The sequence below is a fragment of the Podarcis melisellensis genome, assembly GCF_964234715.1.
Source record: "Podarcis melisellensis genome assembly, chromosome: 1".
In the NCBI taxonomy this organism is placed as follows: domain Eukaryota; kingdom Metazoa; phylum Chordata; class Lepidosauria; order Squamata; family Lacertidae; genus Podarcis; species Podarcis melisellensis.
The window spans coordinates 22,954,659-22,971,938 of record NC_138528.1 but is presented as its reverse complement, the minus strand read 5'-3'; the positions used below and the strand labels follow the sequence as shown (position 1 = coordinate 22,971,938).

At 44.8% G+C, this 17,280-nt stretch overlaps 1 protein-coding gene across 4 annotated transcripts in view; it reads right to left on the bottom strand.

Moving 5' to 3' along the window:
• Positions 1-9,840: 9,840 nt before the first annotated feature.
• The window catches only part of TTC7B (tetratricopeptide repeat domain 7B), an 89,381-nt gene continuing 81,941 nt past the window's right edge, over positions 9,841-17,280 (bottom strand). For all 4 annotated transcript variants that reach the window (XM_081910247.1, XM_081910248.1, XM_081910249.1 and 1 more), the window contains one exon: positions 9,841-10,914. In XM_081910247.1, the coding sequence (XP_081766373.1) occupies positions 10,693-10,914 (222 nt within the window). In that variant the 3' untranslated portion in view covers positions 9,841-10,692. The remainder of the gene's footprint in view (positions 10,915-17,280) is intronic.

Below are 17,280 nucleotides of genomic sequence, written 5' to 3'. Positions count from 1 at the left end.
TTTGATTATAATGTTTTGAAAGAAACCAAAGATGAGCTTGGCGATGGAGCACCACTCTGTTTTGCTTTATCTCCCGCCTTCTCTCTGTCTTTGGCTGCTCTGGGCTTCAGGCTGGCAAAGAGCCGGGTTCTCTCCACTCGGAGACTGGAGAGCTTCCCTCCATTTGTAGTTGGCATCTTTTATCAGCCAGATTTCAGCAGCTCTCCTCTCTGCTTTCCAGGCCAAAAGCCAGTGACTGGCAGCTGAGGTCAGGGAATGCAGAAAATGTTATGGCAGGCTGGAACCCTGAGAAATAAATTTATTCTTTTTCCTCCTGTCCTCCCAGTGTCCCCTTCCTAGGAAGCTAGACAATATTTATCTGTGGCTGCCATCCATAACACAGAACAGACGGTACAGTTCTTCCCATGCTCCATTCTCACTCTCATACTCTCACTCACTCGTTGGGATGGGCGACTGTCAATTTTGGTGTCTCAGTTTCCCAATCTTAAGTTCTGTTCTGCACAGTGTGTGTGTGTGTTGTTTTGTTTCAAGTTTGCAAACTGTTATGACAAAGCCCTCATGAAAATTCACCAACATTTTGACGCCAATTTTTCCTAATATGCACATTTTTATATGCAGTTTTCCCCAATGTACACATTTTTGCAAACCACTTCAATATAATACATGTTAACTATGCTATTTTCACGAATATATGCATGTTTATGCATAAGTTACCCTAGTATGTGCATTCTTGTACACATTATTTGACTGGAGAACTGCGTTGCAAAATTCAGAGAAGTTTGAATTTTGAAGGATGGCTGTGTCTCAGTTCTAAGATTGCCATGGAAAGTGTGAATTAGGTAGGCTTTTACTTGCCCACAAGGAATGTGCTGACGGCAAATATCTTGTAAGAATTTTCCCGCATCTATTTCACATAGGCTGTGACAAATGCAGGCGGAGAGCTGCAAGTTTGTCATATTAAGGCATTTTTGTCTGCATGTGTGAAATTCTGCTTGTGATCCTGTAAAACACTCTGAACTGGTGATCCAGGAAAAACAAAGATCCTGCATTCATGTATATTTTCAAGGGACACAGATCAAATATACACAAATTCTTCATACTTACAGCTTAACTTCATGTTTACCCAGTAGGGCTTACTCTCATGTTGACTGGTGATGACAGGGCCATATATTTTTGCACAACACAAAAGTGAGTGTTGACACACATGATGCAGACCCTGCATAAAGGCACTGTTCCACATGGTGCAGGCAGAGAAAGGCGGAGGCAAGCTGCTCTTACTACTGCTAGGTAAGGTGAGGCAGCCATCTCAGCAGGCCAGTTTACAGGTAGCACAGCAGGGGAGAAAATTTGTCTGTGTAAGCCCCAATGCAAGAAACAACAGCTGCACAAGAACCCATTCATTTCATTAAGAGGTTCACAGGAAAACGCCCTGCTGCCCATGTCCTGTGCTAATTTGTGAAACTGCCATTTGGATTTGCTGGCGGCAAAAATGTCTTACTCAGCCTTGAGGGAAGCATTACTGTAAACCAACCAGAGCCAGATTGTGACTGTATTCAAGAGAGCAATCTCAAAATTAGTTGAAGCCAGCATCCAAATACAACAGAGCTGCATTTCCCCCTTGCGTACCAAGGCCCAAGTACTGGGGAAACCCAGCCAGATGGGCGGGGTATAAATAATAAATTATTATTATATTACTATAACCTGGTTGGTACACAGTGTCAGGGACGCAGGTGGCGCTGTGGGTTAAAGCCTCGGCGCCTAGGACTTGCCGATCGAAAGGTCGGCGGTTCGAATCCCTGTGGTGGGGTGCGCTCCCGCTGCTCGGTCCCAGCGCCTGCCAACCTAGCAGTTCGAAAGCACCTCCGGGTGCAAGTAGATAAATAGGGACCGCTTATCAGCGGGAAGGTAAACGGCGTTTCCGTGTGCGGCTCTGGCTCGCCAGATGCAGATTTGTCACGCTGGCCACGTGACCCGGACATAGGCGCCGACTCCATGGGGCTTGAGGGGGCCCGAGCCCCCTCAAAAATTCGTTTGGGGGGGCTCCGCCCCCCCAATAATCTCCGGCGCCCCTCCAGCAGAGCGCCATCGCCGCCCCTCCCCCAGCCCAAAATGCACAGGGAGGGGCGGGCTGCATGCCTCCTGCCCTCCCTCCCGAGCAAAAGCTCCACCCAATTTCCTTTGGAGCTGATTAATAGGCACAGCACGCTCTCCCCTATTCGCTCACGAGGAGGCGGCGCCACTTTATTTGCATATTCATGAGCTTATTTATTATTCATGAGCTTTCCCGGGCCCCCCCAATATTTTTTATAAGTCCGCGTCCCTGGACCCGGAAGTGTCTCCGGACAGCGCTGGCCCCTGGCCTCTTAAGTGAGATGGGCGCACAACCCCAGAGTCTGTCAAGACTGGCCCGTACGGGCAGGGGTACCTTTACCTTTACCTTTACACAGTGTCAGAGAGAAAGAAGCAGGTTTACCATGGCACCATCCTGTCAGGTACAAACCACATAAGTCATGAGGTTTTCTCAATCCAGAGGCTTGTGTGCTGTAATCATGAGCAAATTAAGAAAAGGCTCATTGCAGACACTGTCATTTGTAATCACAAACAAGTGCTTTCCCGTGTTTGGAATTTGCAAGGGAAAAACCACAACGAAGTAATTAACATTCTCCCTGTGTACCTTCCATACGCTTGCAAAACAAAACAAAAAAGCTACCCATCAATGCAGAGGCATGACAAAGTGTTTGTGCTGAGTCAAATGAAGTCAACAGCAAGGGCCGTGGCTGTGTCCCAGTGAGCTTTGTGCTCCTTGAGCAAAAAGGCAGAGGGCATGTCTTGGAGGATTCCTGAAACATGCTTGAAATGCTGAACAAGCACTATAGGAAAACTTCACTGAGTGGGAGTTGAGAAGCGTCGCCAGTACTTCCAACTGCTGCCAGGATATAACAGAAGGGTGAATGAAGCCCATGAATCTGACGATGTGGAGGTGCCCCTGGAAGATGTGCATGCAATCCGTGTTTACCCAAAACAGCCCTGGCTTTTGCTACCTGTCCCAGGAAAGTAAGGGTTCCTTGCTTTGTCCCGGTTTTGCTATTTGGCAACCAGGTGAAAATGCTGCAATGTGGGAGCGCTCCTGTTCAATGTGCCAGCTAGGCAGCCAGCCGGGCCCTACCCAATAGTCCCATCTCTCTCACCTGGCAATTGCACAACAGTCAGCATTCCTTGACCACTCAGTCCAAATTGGGCTGTGTGGGGCAGCAGTTGCACACCCCATGGTTGCTCATTTCCTTGTTGTGGTGGTGGTGGTGTTTCTGCAAACCTCGATGTTCCCCTGAGCATTCTGATACCCCCTCTCTTCTTTCTCCATGGCCTTATTTTGGCTAAAGTCTTGTCTGTACACACCAGCTGAGCTGGCTTCTGGAAGAAGCAATTGTTGGGTAGTAGCTTTTCAAAAAAGCTACTAAGGTTTCCACCTGACATTTAGTCCCCTGCATTTAGTCAGTGGATGTTAACTTTTCTGATGAAAAGCTGATGCATCTTGTCTCTGGTACTGACATGCGTCTCAATGTGCACGCATGAGCAGTAAGGCACTCTGCTTGCCATTTAATGCGCTGCAATAATTCCGCAGCTGGCAGAATTTTGACCGATGCAGAGCCATCAGGGATGATACAAGGCAAAGCCTGAGGAACGGCCGCATTCCTGAGGAGCAATGTTTCTTCCTGGCATGCCTTCCCCTCCCCTTCCTCCCTTTCCCTTGCTCAGTAGGCTCCGTTGTGTCACATCAACATAATAACTAGATGCAAAGGGCAAACTGTACAAAGAGGAGGCTGAACAAAAGATCCAAAACTTGATCTTCTTTCAGATTTTATGATGAGCAACACTATTTCAACATTTTATTTTGAAAGATAATATTCATCACATTGGCCAAGAGTGATGCAGGGGCTTAAGTCTACCTGGAACTTCCTCCTCCTGAGCCTGGAATTCTACTCCCTGGTGATTTAGGGCAGGTTGGCTTTGCTCATTTATCAGCAATCTGCCCATGCTTATGCTGGTGTTGATCCCCTGGCAGGTGGAAATAAGGACCATTGCTCAGTGGTAGAATATCTACCTTGCAAGCAGAAGGTCTCAGGTTTAATCCCTGGCTGTCAGTGTAGACAATAGTGAGCTAGATGGACCAACCAATTGACTCCCGTGTTCCTTTGTACATAGTGCTGAGCCCCAAATGAGAACTGGCTCAAATCAAGGATAGATGTTTGACATTACAACAACTCTACAAGGTCTATCATATTTACCAACACTTATCAGAGTGTTGGTTATAGCCAAAAAGGCACCATTCATGAGCAAGATAGAGCTATTAGAAGTTGAGGGAACCCCAAGGGTTGCAGAGGTACAAATGGGGGAACCCTAAAAGACACCCCCCAAAAACACAGCCTAATGAGAACTGAGCATCTTCTGTGACTACAGAATGCTGAGCACTTGTTGTGGGGTTGGGGGGAAGAAAAGGAAATGGAGAATGCCTAGAAAATGTTATGGCAGGCTGAAACCCTGAGCAGGACCACTCTATGCGGCAACATTTTGTTGCAGTCCTACTTATTACTCTTATTTGAGTTGTGTAGCAGGGAAACAGAAATGGAGAGACATTATCTCCCCGATGCCACACCATGACTCCATGGCAAATGTTGGTCTATTCCACCCAGTTGAAAGATGCTAAATGGGGCCTCCATGTAGAGGGGCAGTGTACCTGCAAAAACCAGATACTCCTGGGGACAAACAGCAGCAAACGGCCCTTACTTTCAAGGCTTCCCTTTGAGCTTCTCAGAAATATAGTGCCAGCTGCTGTTCAAAGCAAGATGCAGCAACTTGGGTTGATCTAGCACGGCAATTCCTTCTGTTCGAGCCAAAAAGTCTCTCTCCATTGCATCCCACTGGATTTCAAGTGAAATTACATCACTTTGACTTTCAGCAGTGAGCAAAACTCCTCCAAGATTTACATGCTGTATAAATACCAAACAAGAATGTTGCTTCAGAACGAATCATCTCGCTTCCAAAAACACACACGCATACTTAATTTCCATGACTAATTCATAACGGAGTAGCTTCTGCATAACCCGACTGGGGCACAAGGCAGCAACCGGCTCCTTCGAACAATGTCATTCTTGCTGAAAGCAAGGAAAAAAGGGAGCATTTGATTCAAAGCCCTGTTGCTGTTTCTCCACTGTTACCAATGACAGCATGGCTTTTGCAGAGCCTATGGGGGAAAGAGTGCTTTCCAAAGAGTGCTGCAAAGGTCTCTCTGGGGCAATTAGGTTCGCTGAAACCAGAAACCTGGGATGTGCAACGTTTATTTGGGCAAAGAGCACAGCGCATAAATGAGACAGTGACGTCATGAAAAGGATGTAAACAGGTTCTGCTTCAGTCTTTCTGAAGAGGGGAGACCTCATGGAGCTTCCATTTTGCAGTGTTTTGGTGGGTGGTGTTTCAACGGTCTCCAAACCATCCCCAACCCCCTGACCACTTGAAAACTGCTGGACCAGCTTAATGATTTTCCCTCCTGTTCTAGCAGTTGGAATGGGCTGCTCTAGATGCTGTATGATTTTTCATTGCATTTTTACAGAGCAGCTGAATGAAGCTCATCGGCCACAATTTGGAAACCCCTGATCTAGAAGAATATCCATTAAAAGCCCTTTCCCCCTCCGCCGCTTGAGGGCCACATTCCTTTGGGGGCAATTTGTTGGGGGCCACATGTTGGTGCTGCAGGAGCCTGTGGAGGGCAGGGCTGGTGCCAAGGGAGGCAATTTTAGGGTAGCACAACCAGTGCAGCTGTATTGGGTACCGCACTGCAAGGGGTGCCACAACAGTGCTGTAGAACTGAGCACAAGAGGTAGGGGTGCCAGATTTTAGCATCACACAGGGTGCCGCTGAATTTTGAGAGCCCAAAGTGCACCACGCTCTCCTTCTGCCCCCGCTTCCTCTTGCTCACCTGCTGCTTGCCCTCTGCAGGAACCAGGGCCATATGCAATGAGGCTGAGGGCCACGTAGAGTCATGGGACTGCATACTACCCAGCCCAGCCGTAAAACACCTGAGGATTTGATTTCTCTCCCACCTTTTGTTAAAAAAAAGTGATCTATGTAAAAAAGAAATCTCATACGACTACAATGCCCCCTTGCAACTCATAGCAGGCACTGCTGTGACAGCATAGTTACCCATTCCCCAAACCCAGCTCTCATTAGGCTGTTCCACCTCAACTGACTCTCATTCCAGTGGATTCCTCCCATGGGCTGGTATATGGGTGGTCCATTGCCTAACTCTGTGCTCTTTACACTGATCTTTTCTCTGTCTTAAGAGCAGGGAGGAGCAGCCAAGTGTCGCAACTGCATTTCTTACCAGCAATATGCTGCAGCGAGACTCAGGGTGGGGCCACATTCAGTGTTTGGGACCCACTGCTTCCTCATACACTGTGAAGCCTCTCAAAATAAGACTCGGTTAGTTCTACTTGTGCAGGGCTGGCTCCAAGTTTGACAGGGTCTGAACCACATGCTCTCTGGTAGGGGAGACCCCTGGCTGAAATGCTGGTGGGCTGCTGCCAGTCATCGCAGGGACAACACTGACCTAGAATCATAGAATTGGAAGGGAACATGCCCCCTGCAATGCAGGGATATGCAGCTGTCCCATACGGGGATCAAACCTGCAACCTTGGCATTATCAGCACCATGCTCTAGCCAACTGAGCTATCCAGACCTAGGTGAGCCAAAAGGTCTGTCTCGACATAAGGCAGATTCCTCTGTTCTTATGACTATGCAATGGAAGAAGGTTGCAGCCTTACCTCTGGAGCCAGAACCAATACACCGTAACCTCTACTCTTCCCTGAATTTGCCCTACCAACAAGCAACTATTTGCCCAGCAAATTTGGGCTGCTGTTGAGCAGCTGATATATTTCAGGCACAGCCTGGTCCTCCGAAGTCTGCTTTCTTCTAGGAATTGGAGTACAAAAAGCTACAAGAGCAGAATGCTTAGCAGCTCACCATGAATCATGGAACTGAAAAAGGGGGAGAAGTCATTGTGGAGCATCAGTTCACGCTGTCCTCTGTCAAAGATGCTTCCCTTAAAAGTGTTAGAATAGATGACCTGGATGTAGGGGAGCAGGGGAGGGGGAGGGGGGGAGCCAACCCTGGTAAAGACCCTGAGCATCTTTTCACTGTATCATGGAAGTTGCAGGCATCTCACACGAGGGACCTACATTGCTGCTTCTCTTGTGCTAATCCTGTTTAGGCAGGCATCATTTAACAATCTGGGCTACCCCGAAGGCTGCAGCAGCCAGCCAGAGGAAACTGCCCTGTCAATCTGAAAGGAAGCTGAAGGGCAGCCACGGGGCTTGTGTACAAAGCAGATTTGAGCCAGGGGCATGCAGATGCGAAAGAGAAGCACAGAGTGAAAACGCAGGGACCCACAAGAGCGTTAACCCCATGGCCTGCTTTAGACAGTGATTCCCCTCTCAGCCTCTCCCCAGAGAAAAGCAGCTGCTATAGCTCTGCCAAAATGTCACCCATCAACCTCTTCTTTTTAGCAAAGCAAATGTTGCCTCCCCATTCTCCATGTCAGCACCAATCCAGATCGCACAACCAACAGTGCGCCTGCCAGAGTCTCCCAGCAAGTAAGCAAAGCGGTGGGCTGGCAGGGGGAGAAGTGAGGGGGCGGAGAGGAAAAGCTGGAAGACGCTTGTCAAATCCCAATGCCTTTCTGTGTTAAATCTGTAAGATCCAATATGAGAATCTTTTGCTAGGGAGACTCAAGGGAAATTCCAGTAAGTTGTAATACTGAGTACAAGGCAACAATGCAAGTCAAGTTCCCTGGAAAGATGATAGACGTTCATCAGCTTAAGAGCCATCTGTTTAAGGTTAGAATCATAGAATAGACTTGCAGAGTTGGAAGGGACCCCAAGGGTCATCTAGTCCAACCCCCTGCAATGCAGGAATCTCAGTTAAAGCATCCATGACTATTAATAATAATAATTTTACTATTTATACTCCGCCCATTTGGCTGGGTTTCCCAGCCACTCTGAGCAGCTTACAGCATATCTAAAATGGCCACCCCAATCTCTGCTTAAAAACCTCCGAGGAAGGAGACTCTACAACCTGCTTACGGAGTCCATTCCACTGTCAAAAGGATCTTACTCTCAGAAAGCTTTTTCTGATGTTTTCTCCTTTCTTGTAACTTGAAGCCATTGTTTCGAGTCCTACCCTCCAGAGCAGGAGAAAACAGGCTTGCTCCATCTTCCATGAGACAGGTTGATCATTGTGTGTGTCCCCGTGTATGAAACTATTTCAAGTCAACTGCTCACAGTGACAATTCTGCCGTGGTTATTAATTTCCTTCCACAAAGTAGGGGTGGGTGGGTGCGTTTGATGCAGGTCGGATCCTTTAGTGCAAATGGGGCACTGCCCCATCAACTTTAGTCTGCCCCCACTTGCCTGCTGCCTTACTTACAAACAGTCCAGGGAATGGTACATGAGCTGCCAAGTTCCTCTTCTTTAGCTGCCATTGTAGAACTCAGCCAGTCACTGGGTCAAGCTCTGCCAATAACTGATCTAGCTCCGCCTACTGTTGACCTCTCTTCCTTCTGCCCTACTGGTCTCAATGGACATCAGTCACCACCACTGCTGCTCCAACCATAGGGTGGGGTGTTTCTTACAATTCTGTGTTGCACTCTTCCCTTTTGTTTTTGTTTCAAAGAAGTGCACTGTTACAGATCATGTGCGGAAGTTAACTTACACGGTCTACAATCCAAGTTGGATATTTTCCTCCCAGGGGTTCCACAACACAACCATAAACTAGTGGGAAATGAGTGCCGCATCAAAAACACTCTTTATAGCTGTTGGTTAAGCTACAATTCCGGGCTTGTAATGCAACTTTTATAGATTTTGAGGTTTTAGCCAGATTTTTTAAAAGGCAGGATATTAATGTTTTAAAGGACAACAGAACCTACTTCATTGCCCTCCACCCGACTGCTGCCACATGGCCAAAGCCCTATGCATGATGATCAAGCAAAAGGGAATTACAAGTAGGAAGGCATGTTTTTAGTTAATTTGCTAATGGCTACCCACATTGGTTCCATTTTCTGTAAATTACCAATTAGACCTGCTGTGTCTTGTTTTGATCGAGGGGTCTGTACAGTTGCTGGCCAAATAAGAGCTAATTCTTCAATGCTCCACAGCATTTGCCATCTCAGGGTCCAACAGTGGCTTTAAGTACCTTTTAACAAAACAGGCCCAGCTCCCCGTTGGAGACTAATTCAACAGGAATTTCCAGGCCAGTTGGATGAAGTTTTTGATTCAGCTGTGATCAAGGGCTGTTTTCAGACCCCAATTTAAATAGGAAGACAAGCTGCTTGTATTAAGTATTATATAACTCGACATAAAAGTGGTCTATTGGTTTACACCTTCCATATACTTATGTGCAGCAAATGAAAAGACTGCTGGACAGCAAACTTTGAGCAAAGGGAAAGTGTGGTCAACAACTGGCAGCTGTTTGTCACAGAGATTAGCCCATCTCACATGGTATGCTCTAAAACCACTTCTTGGAGGATTCTGACATGACCGAACCAGCATGCTATGTGTAAGCCCAGTTGAGCCCCTGATTTAATGGTGGATCTTGACCTTTTCTCAGATCTGGCATTTGCCCTGGATTTTAGAATAGTTCCAATTAGAAGTTCTTCTGAGCATCTTTTTGTAAAACAGAGGTATCAGATTAATCAAATCTTCTGCTGTGGCTGTGTTATGGTACAGACTGCCATTTTGGGGCAGCCTGATTATTTTCATCCAGCTCTCAAAACGAAGGACAAGCACTATATCCATCCAAAAATCATTTTTATTATTAACATAATCTTCCCATTGAGCCAAGTGGGTTTATAATGCATAAGGAATGTCGGTAAATATTCCGTCTTTAGCATATTTTTACATATTTCCATTGATAAATAAACTCTGAATTCACATAAAAAAGTTAAACTTAAATAACTAATATTTTCTTTTCATTTCTTCTTCTTCTTCTTTTAAACAGGCATACATTGGTAAAATATAAATATTCTTGTACACAACCTCTCTTCTAAATAAAGGCAATAACAATTAGCTACACATCACAGTTATAAACAACTAAAAACATAAACCTTTCGGTTAATTTGTCTGCCTGGACTACTGCAGAGATGGAGCACAGCAAATTTCACATTTTGATTCCGGGCCCAGAGAGGTTGAAAGACATGAAGAGAACGGGTCTTTGACAGGCTTGGTTAAAAATAGGCTGCTCTGCCACTGAATTTTAACTCGAATCTATTATTCTACAGTTGGTGTTTGATTCTATTTAAAGTTTTACATAACACTCAGATGTCACCTAATAAAACATGGCACAATACCCATTTGAACAATAGCGTCAGGCTTTAAAACTACTATGGGGCGAAGATGTAGGTGATACACGGGTGGGGGCATGTGTGTGGTTCCCCCACACTTCTGGTTAGTTATTTCTCTGCATTAACAATAAGATGCTGTATCACTTCCACAGTCAGAATCCCCCACAGTAATGAGCAGATTGCCTGTTTTGTTGCATTCCCTCTCAGCCTGAAGAGCCGCCCTTTGAATCAGGAGGAAGGCTTACGCAGCATGCTTCCTAACATTCTCACATGATGATTCATCAATTTACCCGGACAGCCTTTCAGAGGACTCGAGGGATGATGGTGAAAGGGACAATGGGGCTGCTGGCCTCGAGCTCCAGCGCTGTCAGGAAGCACTCGGTCGCCGCATCGTCATTGCCCTGAGCTTGCAAAACCACCCCGAGGCCATTCCAAACCTCGTGGGCCGTGGAGTTCACCTGGACAGCATCCCTAAGGATCTTCTCGGCCAGGCTGTACCTTCCAAGCTGGTGAAGTATCAAAGCCTGCAGCGAGCAGAGAAAAGAGGGCCATGGGAAAGAGCTTGAGGGAACGGCAATGAAATACTGCAAATTTAAAAAAAGAGAAGAGCACATTCTTCGGTCAGGGCAAATGAGAAGACCATGGCAACAAGGCTGGGCCGTTACCAAATCCCAAAATATTTGGATTCTGCGCTCTGGGCAGATTCTGTAAGAGGAAGAGCACATGCTAAAATGGAAAATGAACGGAAGATGTATGTGTGCAGAGGCTGAGCCTCCGGTGATTTAGCTGAGAGGAACTCCTAAAGGGCAAGTGTAGGCTGTGCAATCCTGGAGGAAAAGGCAGCTATTCAACAGCACTTCTTGCAATTTTCCATTACAGTTAAGGCAAGCAGTATGCATTCTTCATCAACACACAAATAAACAGTTCAGTTGTACACATTAATGTGCAATTATTAGATTCAGTGGAAGGGAGGCATTCCACCTCTGTGTCAAGCAATTGTTGGGAACCAATTTTTTTTTTTTTGGAAGAGGGAAGGACGCCCCCATAAAACAGGATTATTTTTCCCAATGGGAAGTTTCCTCTTTGGTATTCTCAAACAAGGGCAAGCTTTTTAAACTCCTAGAATAATGAGATCATCCACCTATTAGTCAATTGAGGACTCTTTCCACTTCAAATTCTGGCAGGTAGAAGCTAGCCTTTTGAGAAAACAAACAGAACAGCAAGTGGCTATAAAGTATGCTTTGTAAACACAGAAAACAAATTAAATGAGTATGTAAAGATCACGGTACACTATGCATACTAAGAACCACTCCCCTCCCTCCGGGACATTCACTCTAAGGCAAAGGTTTTCAACCTTTTTGAGTCCACGGCTCCCTTGACCAACTACATTCTTTCTGCAACACCCCTGTGGGGCTCAGGAACCCAGTTGTGTCACCCCTTGCCTGCAGAGCTGGCAGCTTCTCACCCTTTGAAAAACACCCTTCCTTGTGGAGTGTTTCCTCAGCCTCTCTTCTCCCCTCTCCTTGGGAGTCCTCCGGGCAGCTGCTGCCACCACCCCCGGTCTCTGAGCTGCCCCCAAAGAGAGGTGCCTCCTCACACTGCCCCACAGGGTGCCTGGGACTTGTCTGTCCATTCCCAACAGCAAGGGCTGGCGGACTGGCTGGCTGGGCTCCCTCACCTGCTTACTTGCTTACTCCAAGGCCAATTCAGCTCCTGGAAACCAGCACCCCCTGGCCAGCCCCAGAGGCACCATTCGCCTGGGGAGCTTGTAGCCAGGGCCACTGCAACAAACAGCTGTGCAAGCCTTTGGGAGGCAGAGATGTGAGAGGGCATCAGAGGAGGGAGAGAAGGAAAGAGGGACAGAGGCCAGTGTTGCCCACAGCACACTGGTTGAAAATCACTGCTCTAAGGTATATAAAGGTGACATTTCCCATTCTGTTGATTGTTCTTAATGAGCAGAATGTACTTTAGTGAGCTGTGTTTATACACAGTATACCTTTAAATAAAAAGAGTTCTTTTCAGTCAGCCACTATACCTAAAGCACCATTAGATTTTATTTATCCTTCAGAATTCAACCATACTGGATAACTAGCATTTTTTAAAATAACAATGCCTTTATAACAACTCTGTGATGTGACTATGCTTGGAATATTAGTATTCTAAATTAGTATTAAGGGGAGGGGTATTCCAGCTGTATTAGTTGCACATACAGAGAAAGGTACAGGTTTCGTACCGACTGTGAGGGCAAGGTTAAAAGTATATTAGCAAATAAATGAATCCAGACATCTCCTCCTTCTTAGGGATTTTATTGTCTATCTAGCGGATTAAAAGGGTAGCAGGAGTAGCATGGCTGCTTCTCTAAAGGAAGCATGAAATGATCCAGGAAACTATTTATTAGTGCTTTCATTTGAAGAAAGGGCACATGTGACATTTAATCTGTTTATTCTAATCAGGCAAGTGCTTTGGGCAAACGAGATAAAATCTTAAAAGCGGCATTCAGATTTGAAAATATGAATGTAGTAAAGAAAACAAACCCAAGAGGGTTTTAGAATGCAAACATTCCTTGCTAATCCTTCATCTCCACCTGACTCACAATAAATGAACTTTGCATTCAAATAATAAAAACTGACAAAAATTAACGGGTAGTCAAACTATATTTTCATGCCAGTTAAGGCTATTGGAATATAATATCCATTCTACATTGAAACACAATATATTTTTTACATTATTGGGTATTAGTGATCCTACTTTATCTAGGATCTTCAAGAATCCCTCTGGTCAATGGCAAAATTACAGCTTATTCAAATAGTTCTAGATTCTACATCTAATATTTTGGGCAAAACCTCACCAGATAATTTATTTTGAATTCTTTTATTGGTGGATTATTGATAAATATAAGGAACCATCTCTCTCTCCCCCAGGTCCAAATCCTCAATATGCCAGGGGAAGGCTATCAACAGAATATATTATTTCTTTAGAGATGGATTTCAAAACAGTTACTTGTTTCTCTTCTGAAAGGAAAAAGAAAAGGATTATTTATTTATTTTTAAAAAGTAAACTTTGCAAGGCCTCACAATAAAAGAATTGAACTGAACTAAACTAGACAGTGGAACACTGTTTGTATGCAATGTATGTCTTGACTATGTTATTATGTTTGTTTTTCATGCCTGTTCCTGTCTATTTGATTGTACAATGCAAACTCTCTAGTACACTATATAAATGCAGCTGTGCTATCGTGAAGAGTCCAATCCTCATTGTTCCTACCCTCCCGCCCTGTCGCCCTCAAATAAACCTTGGAGCTAAGGTATTGAATTGCTTTTCCTTGCTGCAAAACTCTTGTTGCTAAGGGGAAAATGCTCTTCTGCTTGGCAACAGTGTTTTCATAAGGTCAGCCGTGGTTGTTGCTACACGCTGAACTTTATTTTGCTCCAAAACAACAACAAATGAATGCATGAAACAAGTTAGTGCAATTCTAGAAGTCTTTAACAAGAAAGCAGCTCCTTGCAGAAGAAAGAAAAGCAAAGCTTTGTAATGAGGGACATTTGAAATGGCAAGAGTGTACGGTTTGTTTTAAGCTGCAGCGCTCCGGAATGGCAAATATGTATTTTAAACATGACAATCAATTGATGTTTCCACTGATTTCAAGTAAACTAATTTAATCAATTTCAAAAGAAACCAAAAGGGACCTAGATATATTTAAAGTAAAGAATGTACCAGTGCCGTTTTAGGCGCACCATTGGCCTAACTGGGCATGAGGACGCTTGCTGCGTTAAAACTCATCCTAAATTCATACTAGCCATAACAGCTCGTATCAAAGGAAGAAGAGCTGGAGTAAAAAAAAAACATACTTCTGTTACTGTACAGTAAAACATACTTTTACTGTTACTGAATTCTAAATCATTCTCTTTCTTGCTGAGAAATCTTTGTTTATTCCTTAAATGCCTTGCTGATAAAGGGAGGCTCATGCTGCTTAAAGAAAACATTTGCCTTCCCCAGCCTCAAGCCCTTCAGAGGTTGTCAGATATTACAACTCTGCACGGTCCCTGACCATTGCTGAGGCTGAGGGAAGCAGGAGAGAAAAAACATCTGGAGAGCACCAGGTTGGTGGGGGAAAACAGGGGCATAGGAAGGGGGGTGGCGGGGGCAGACCGCCCCGGGTGTCCTCACTGAGGGGGGTGAGATTCAGCCCGCCCCCCCTGCGACTCCCAAGACTACCCCGAGCCTTTGGGGTAAGGGGGGGGGGGAGCTATGCTGCTTTGCTGGTGGCATTTGCCCCTTCTCACTTCGTTTTGACAGCTTGGGAGTCGTGGGTTGGTGGCACGCCGAATGTCCGCCATGGGTAGCTTTCTCCTCCTCCAGCTTCAGGGCACGCCGCTGTGGGGAAGCTGAACTATTTATTTACTTATTTGCTTGAAAAGTTTACAGTCGTACCTTGGCTCCTGAACACCTTGGGAGTTGAACGTTCTGGCTCCCGAACGATCGAAAACCGGAAGTGAGTGGTTTTCAAACATTTTGGAAGTTGAACAGACTTCCGGAATGGATTCTGTTCGACTTCCGAGGTATGACTGCATAGGCTGTCCTAAAGCAGAGGCTTACAATAAGGAAACAATTCGAACTTAAATAACAATATGGTAAAAGTATGCTACAGAAGAAAGACAAGTTGCAGAGATTTGATTTAAAAAATCTTAAATAGATTAAAAGGCCTGGGAAAATAAAAGGGCCTTCACTTGGCAGTGAAACACCACCAAAGCAAGTGTCAGGCAAGCTTTTCTTCTGGGCATGACTCAGGTGATGTATCTTATTGGCCTAAAAATTGTGAATGCACAAAGTATCACAGTCTACATCTTTTTGGCTTTGCAGCATGGGCAGGTTGAAAAACCAAGCCCTGAGGCCTATTTTAACAAGATGTGTAATTGGCCTGCAGTACTACCTCCAGGTTCCTACGGCAAAAGAACACAAGACCAACTGCTTGCCGCCCTTAGATCTCTATTTCTGTTTAAATCATAACACTTCTCTTCAAATGCAAGTTGCATCCACCCACACAACTCAGCTGCATGAGGCCTGAGTCACACACGGTTTAAAAATGCATCTCTGCAACAGTCAGAGCTAGGAATTCAATCGCAGCAAAGGAAACAGGAAAAAAAACCTTAGATTTTTCAGGAATCCAGCTGCACCAAAAAGTCACAGTTTGTACAATGACAGGACACCCTTGTCAGCAATACTACCAGACAGGCAGTTTCCCTTGGCCTCTTTTTTTTAGTACATCCTGCTTTTACATAGGTTTTCTTGATCAACTCCAAAGATCAAGCACATCATTGGCAAATTTTCTGCTTTTTGTATCATTCCTCCATTTATCACCCCACCTCAGCAGGGCAGTTACTCATTTATTTCTCAGTAACTAATGGCTGGCACAAAATGAACATGGTGGTGGCAGCAGCAGCAGCAGCAGCAACAACTACTGTATACCACAATTATGTGCATTTGGATGAACATTTCTACAGTTTATGAGAATGCTGGTGCTGTAAAAAGGCTGCCCGAAAAAGTGCCTGTATCTCTCTGTGTACACACAACACAGGGCCCTCCACGAAGTGTGTGTTGCTTTCAGTGCTTTTTTTCTAAAAAAAAATTTTAGGGGTACTCTCATTTTCCTACTCGTATTAAAATACTGCCCCTCAATGAGGCCAAACTTAGATTCACAAAATGTTTAGGGGTATGCATACCCCTGCGTCCCGCCCCCCCAGAAAAAAAAACCACTGGTTGCTTTCATAAAGGGTGATGTGAATCTGATATATATGGAATAAATTCATGTTGAATGGCAGTAAATCTGTTTTCTTTTGAAATTTGTGCTTTGTTACAAGTGGGTTATGTGCCAAGTCAGAAACACTTAAATCCATTAAAGTTCATCCTGAGCTGCCAAGAAAACAGTAACATTCATGGTTTTGAACCTGCGGTAAAGTGGGGGGAAATCTGAAAAGAGGAAATGGAGTTGGCCCTGATGTAGGAGAATTGTATTTCCACATTGGCACAACTTCTCTGTCCTTCATTTCTAAGCTTATTTTCTCACCTCCTGCTGGCCCTGCTGTGTATTTTACGAAGCCATTTATTTCATAGGTGTATAGATTCAACTGAGTAGCTGCTTTTAATTAAAAGCAACAAAACAAAATGAGATGCGATGTTTTTGCTTTCTAGTACAACAATACTGGTTACTTAAGTCATCCTTCCCCAGTATAAGCAGAAATAATTACAGAGAAGCATTTTCAATCTGATATGAATCTAAACATTTAATCAGAGGAAGAGAAAAGTAAATAATATTGATACAAGAGCCACAAAACAAGGCTCATACAAAAGATGATTGAGCTTTGTTTATGCAGGATAGATCTCTGAGTAACTTCTATTTCCAAATTAGGCTACTGAAACAAATCAATTGTTGTTGTTTATAAAACCTGTTTTGCATCTTTTGTACAGGTATTATACAGAACAATATAAATGGTGTTTTCTGAGCGGAGGGGGGATCAAGAATCTTGACTGTTGAGTCCTGGAAGACCTGCTCCCTGCCTTTTTCCACCCGCCTGGGAGGGCAGGGCCTGGACTGACTCCAGCTGCAAAAGCTGAGGCTGCTGAACAGAATATTGTTTAGGGGGTTTTGTTTGGGGGTGGGTGTCGCTGTTAATTTTCTGTACTTTCATTTTGGATCTTATGATTTATGTGGCAATTGTTCAATTTGGTTGTTTACTTTTTAATGTTTTTCCAAGAAAAAAAATTCTAGGCAGAAGAGGTACTCTGGGCATAAGAAAAAAAAGCCACTATTTCAAGTTTGGCTCTAGGTGATGAATCTCTGGCTGCTTAGGAAGTAAAAGGAGACTATGTAAGCTTCAATAGTACAGTAATAT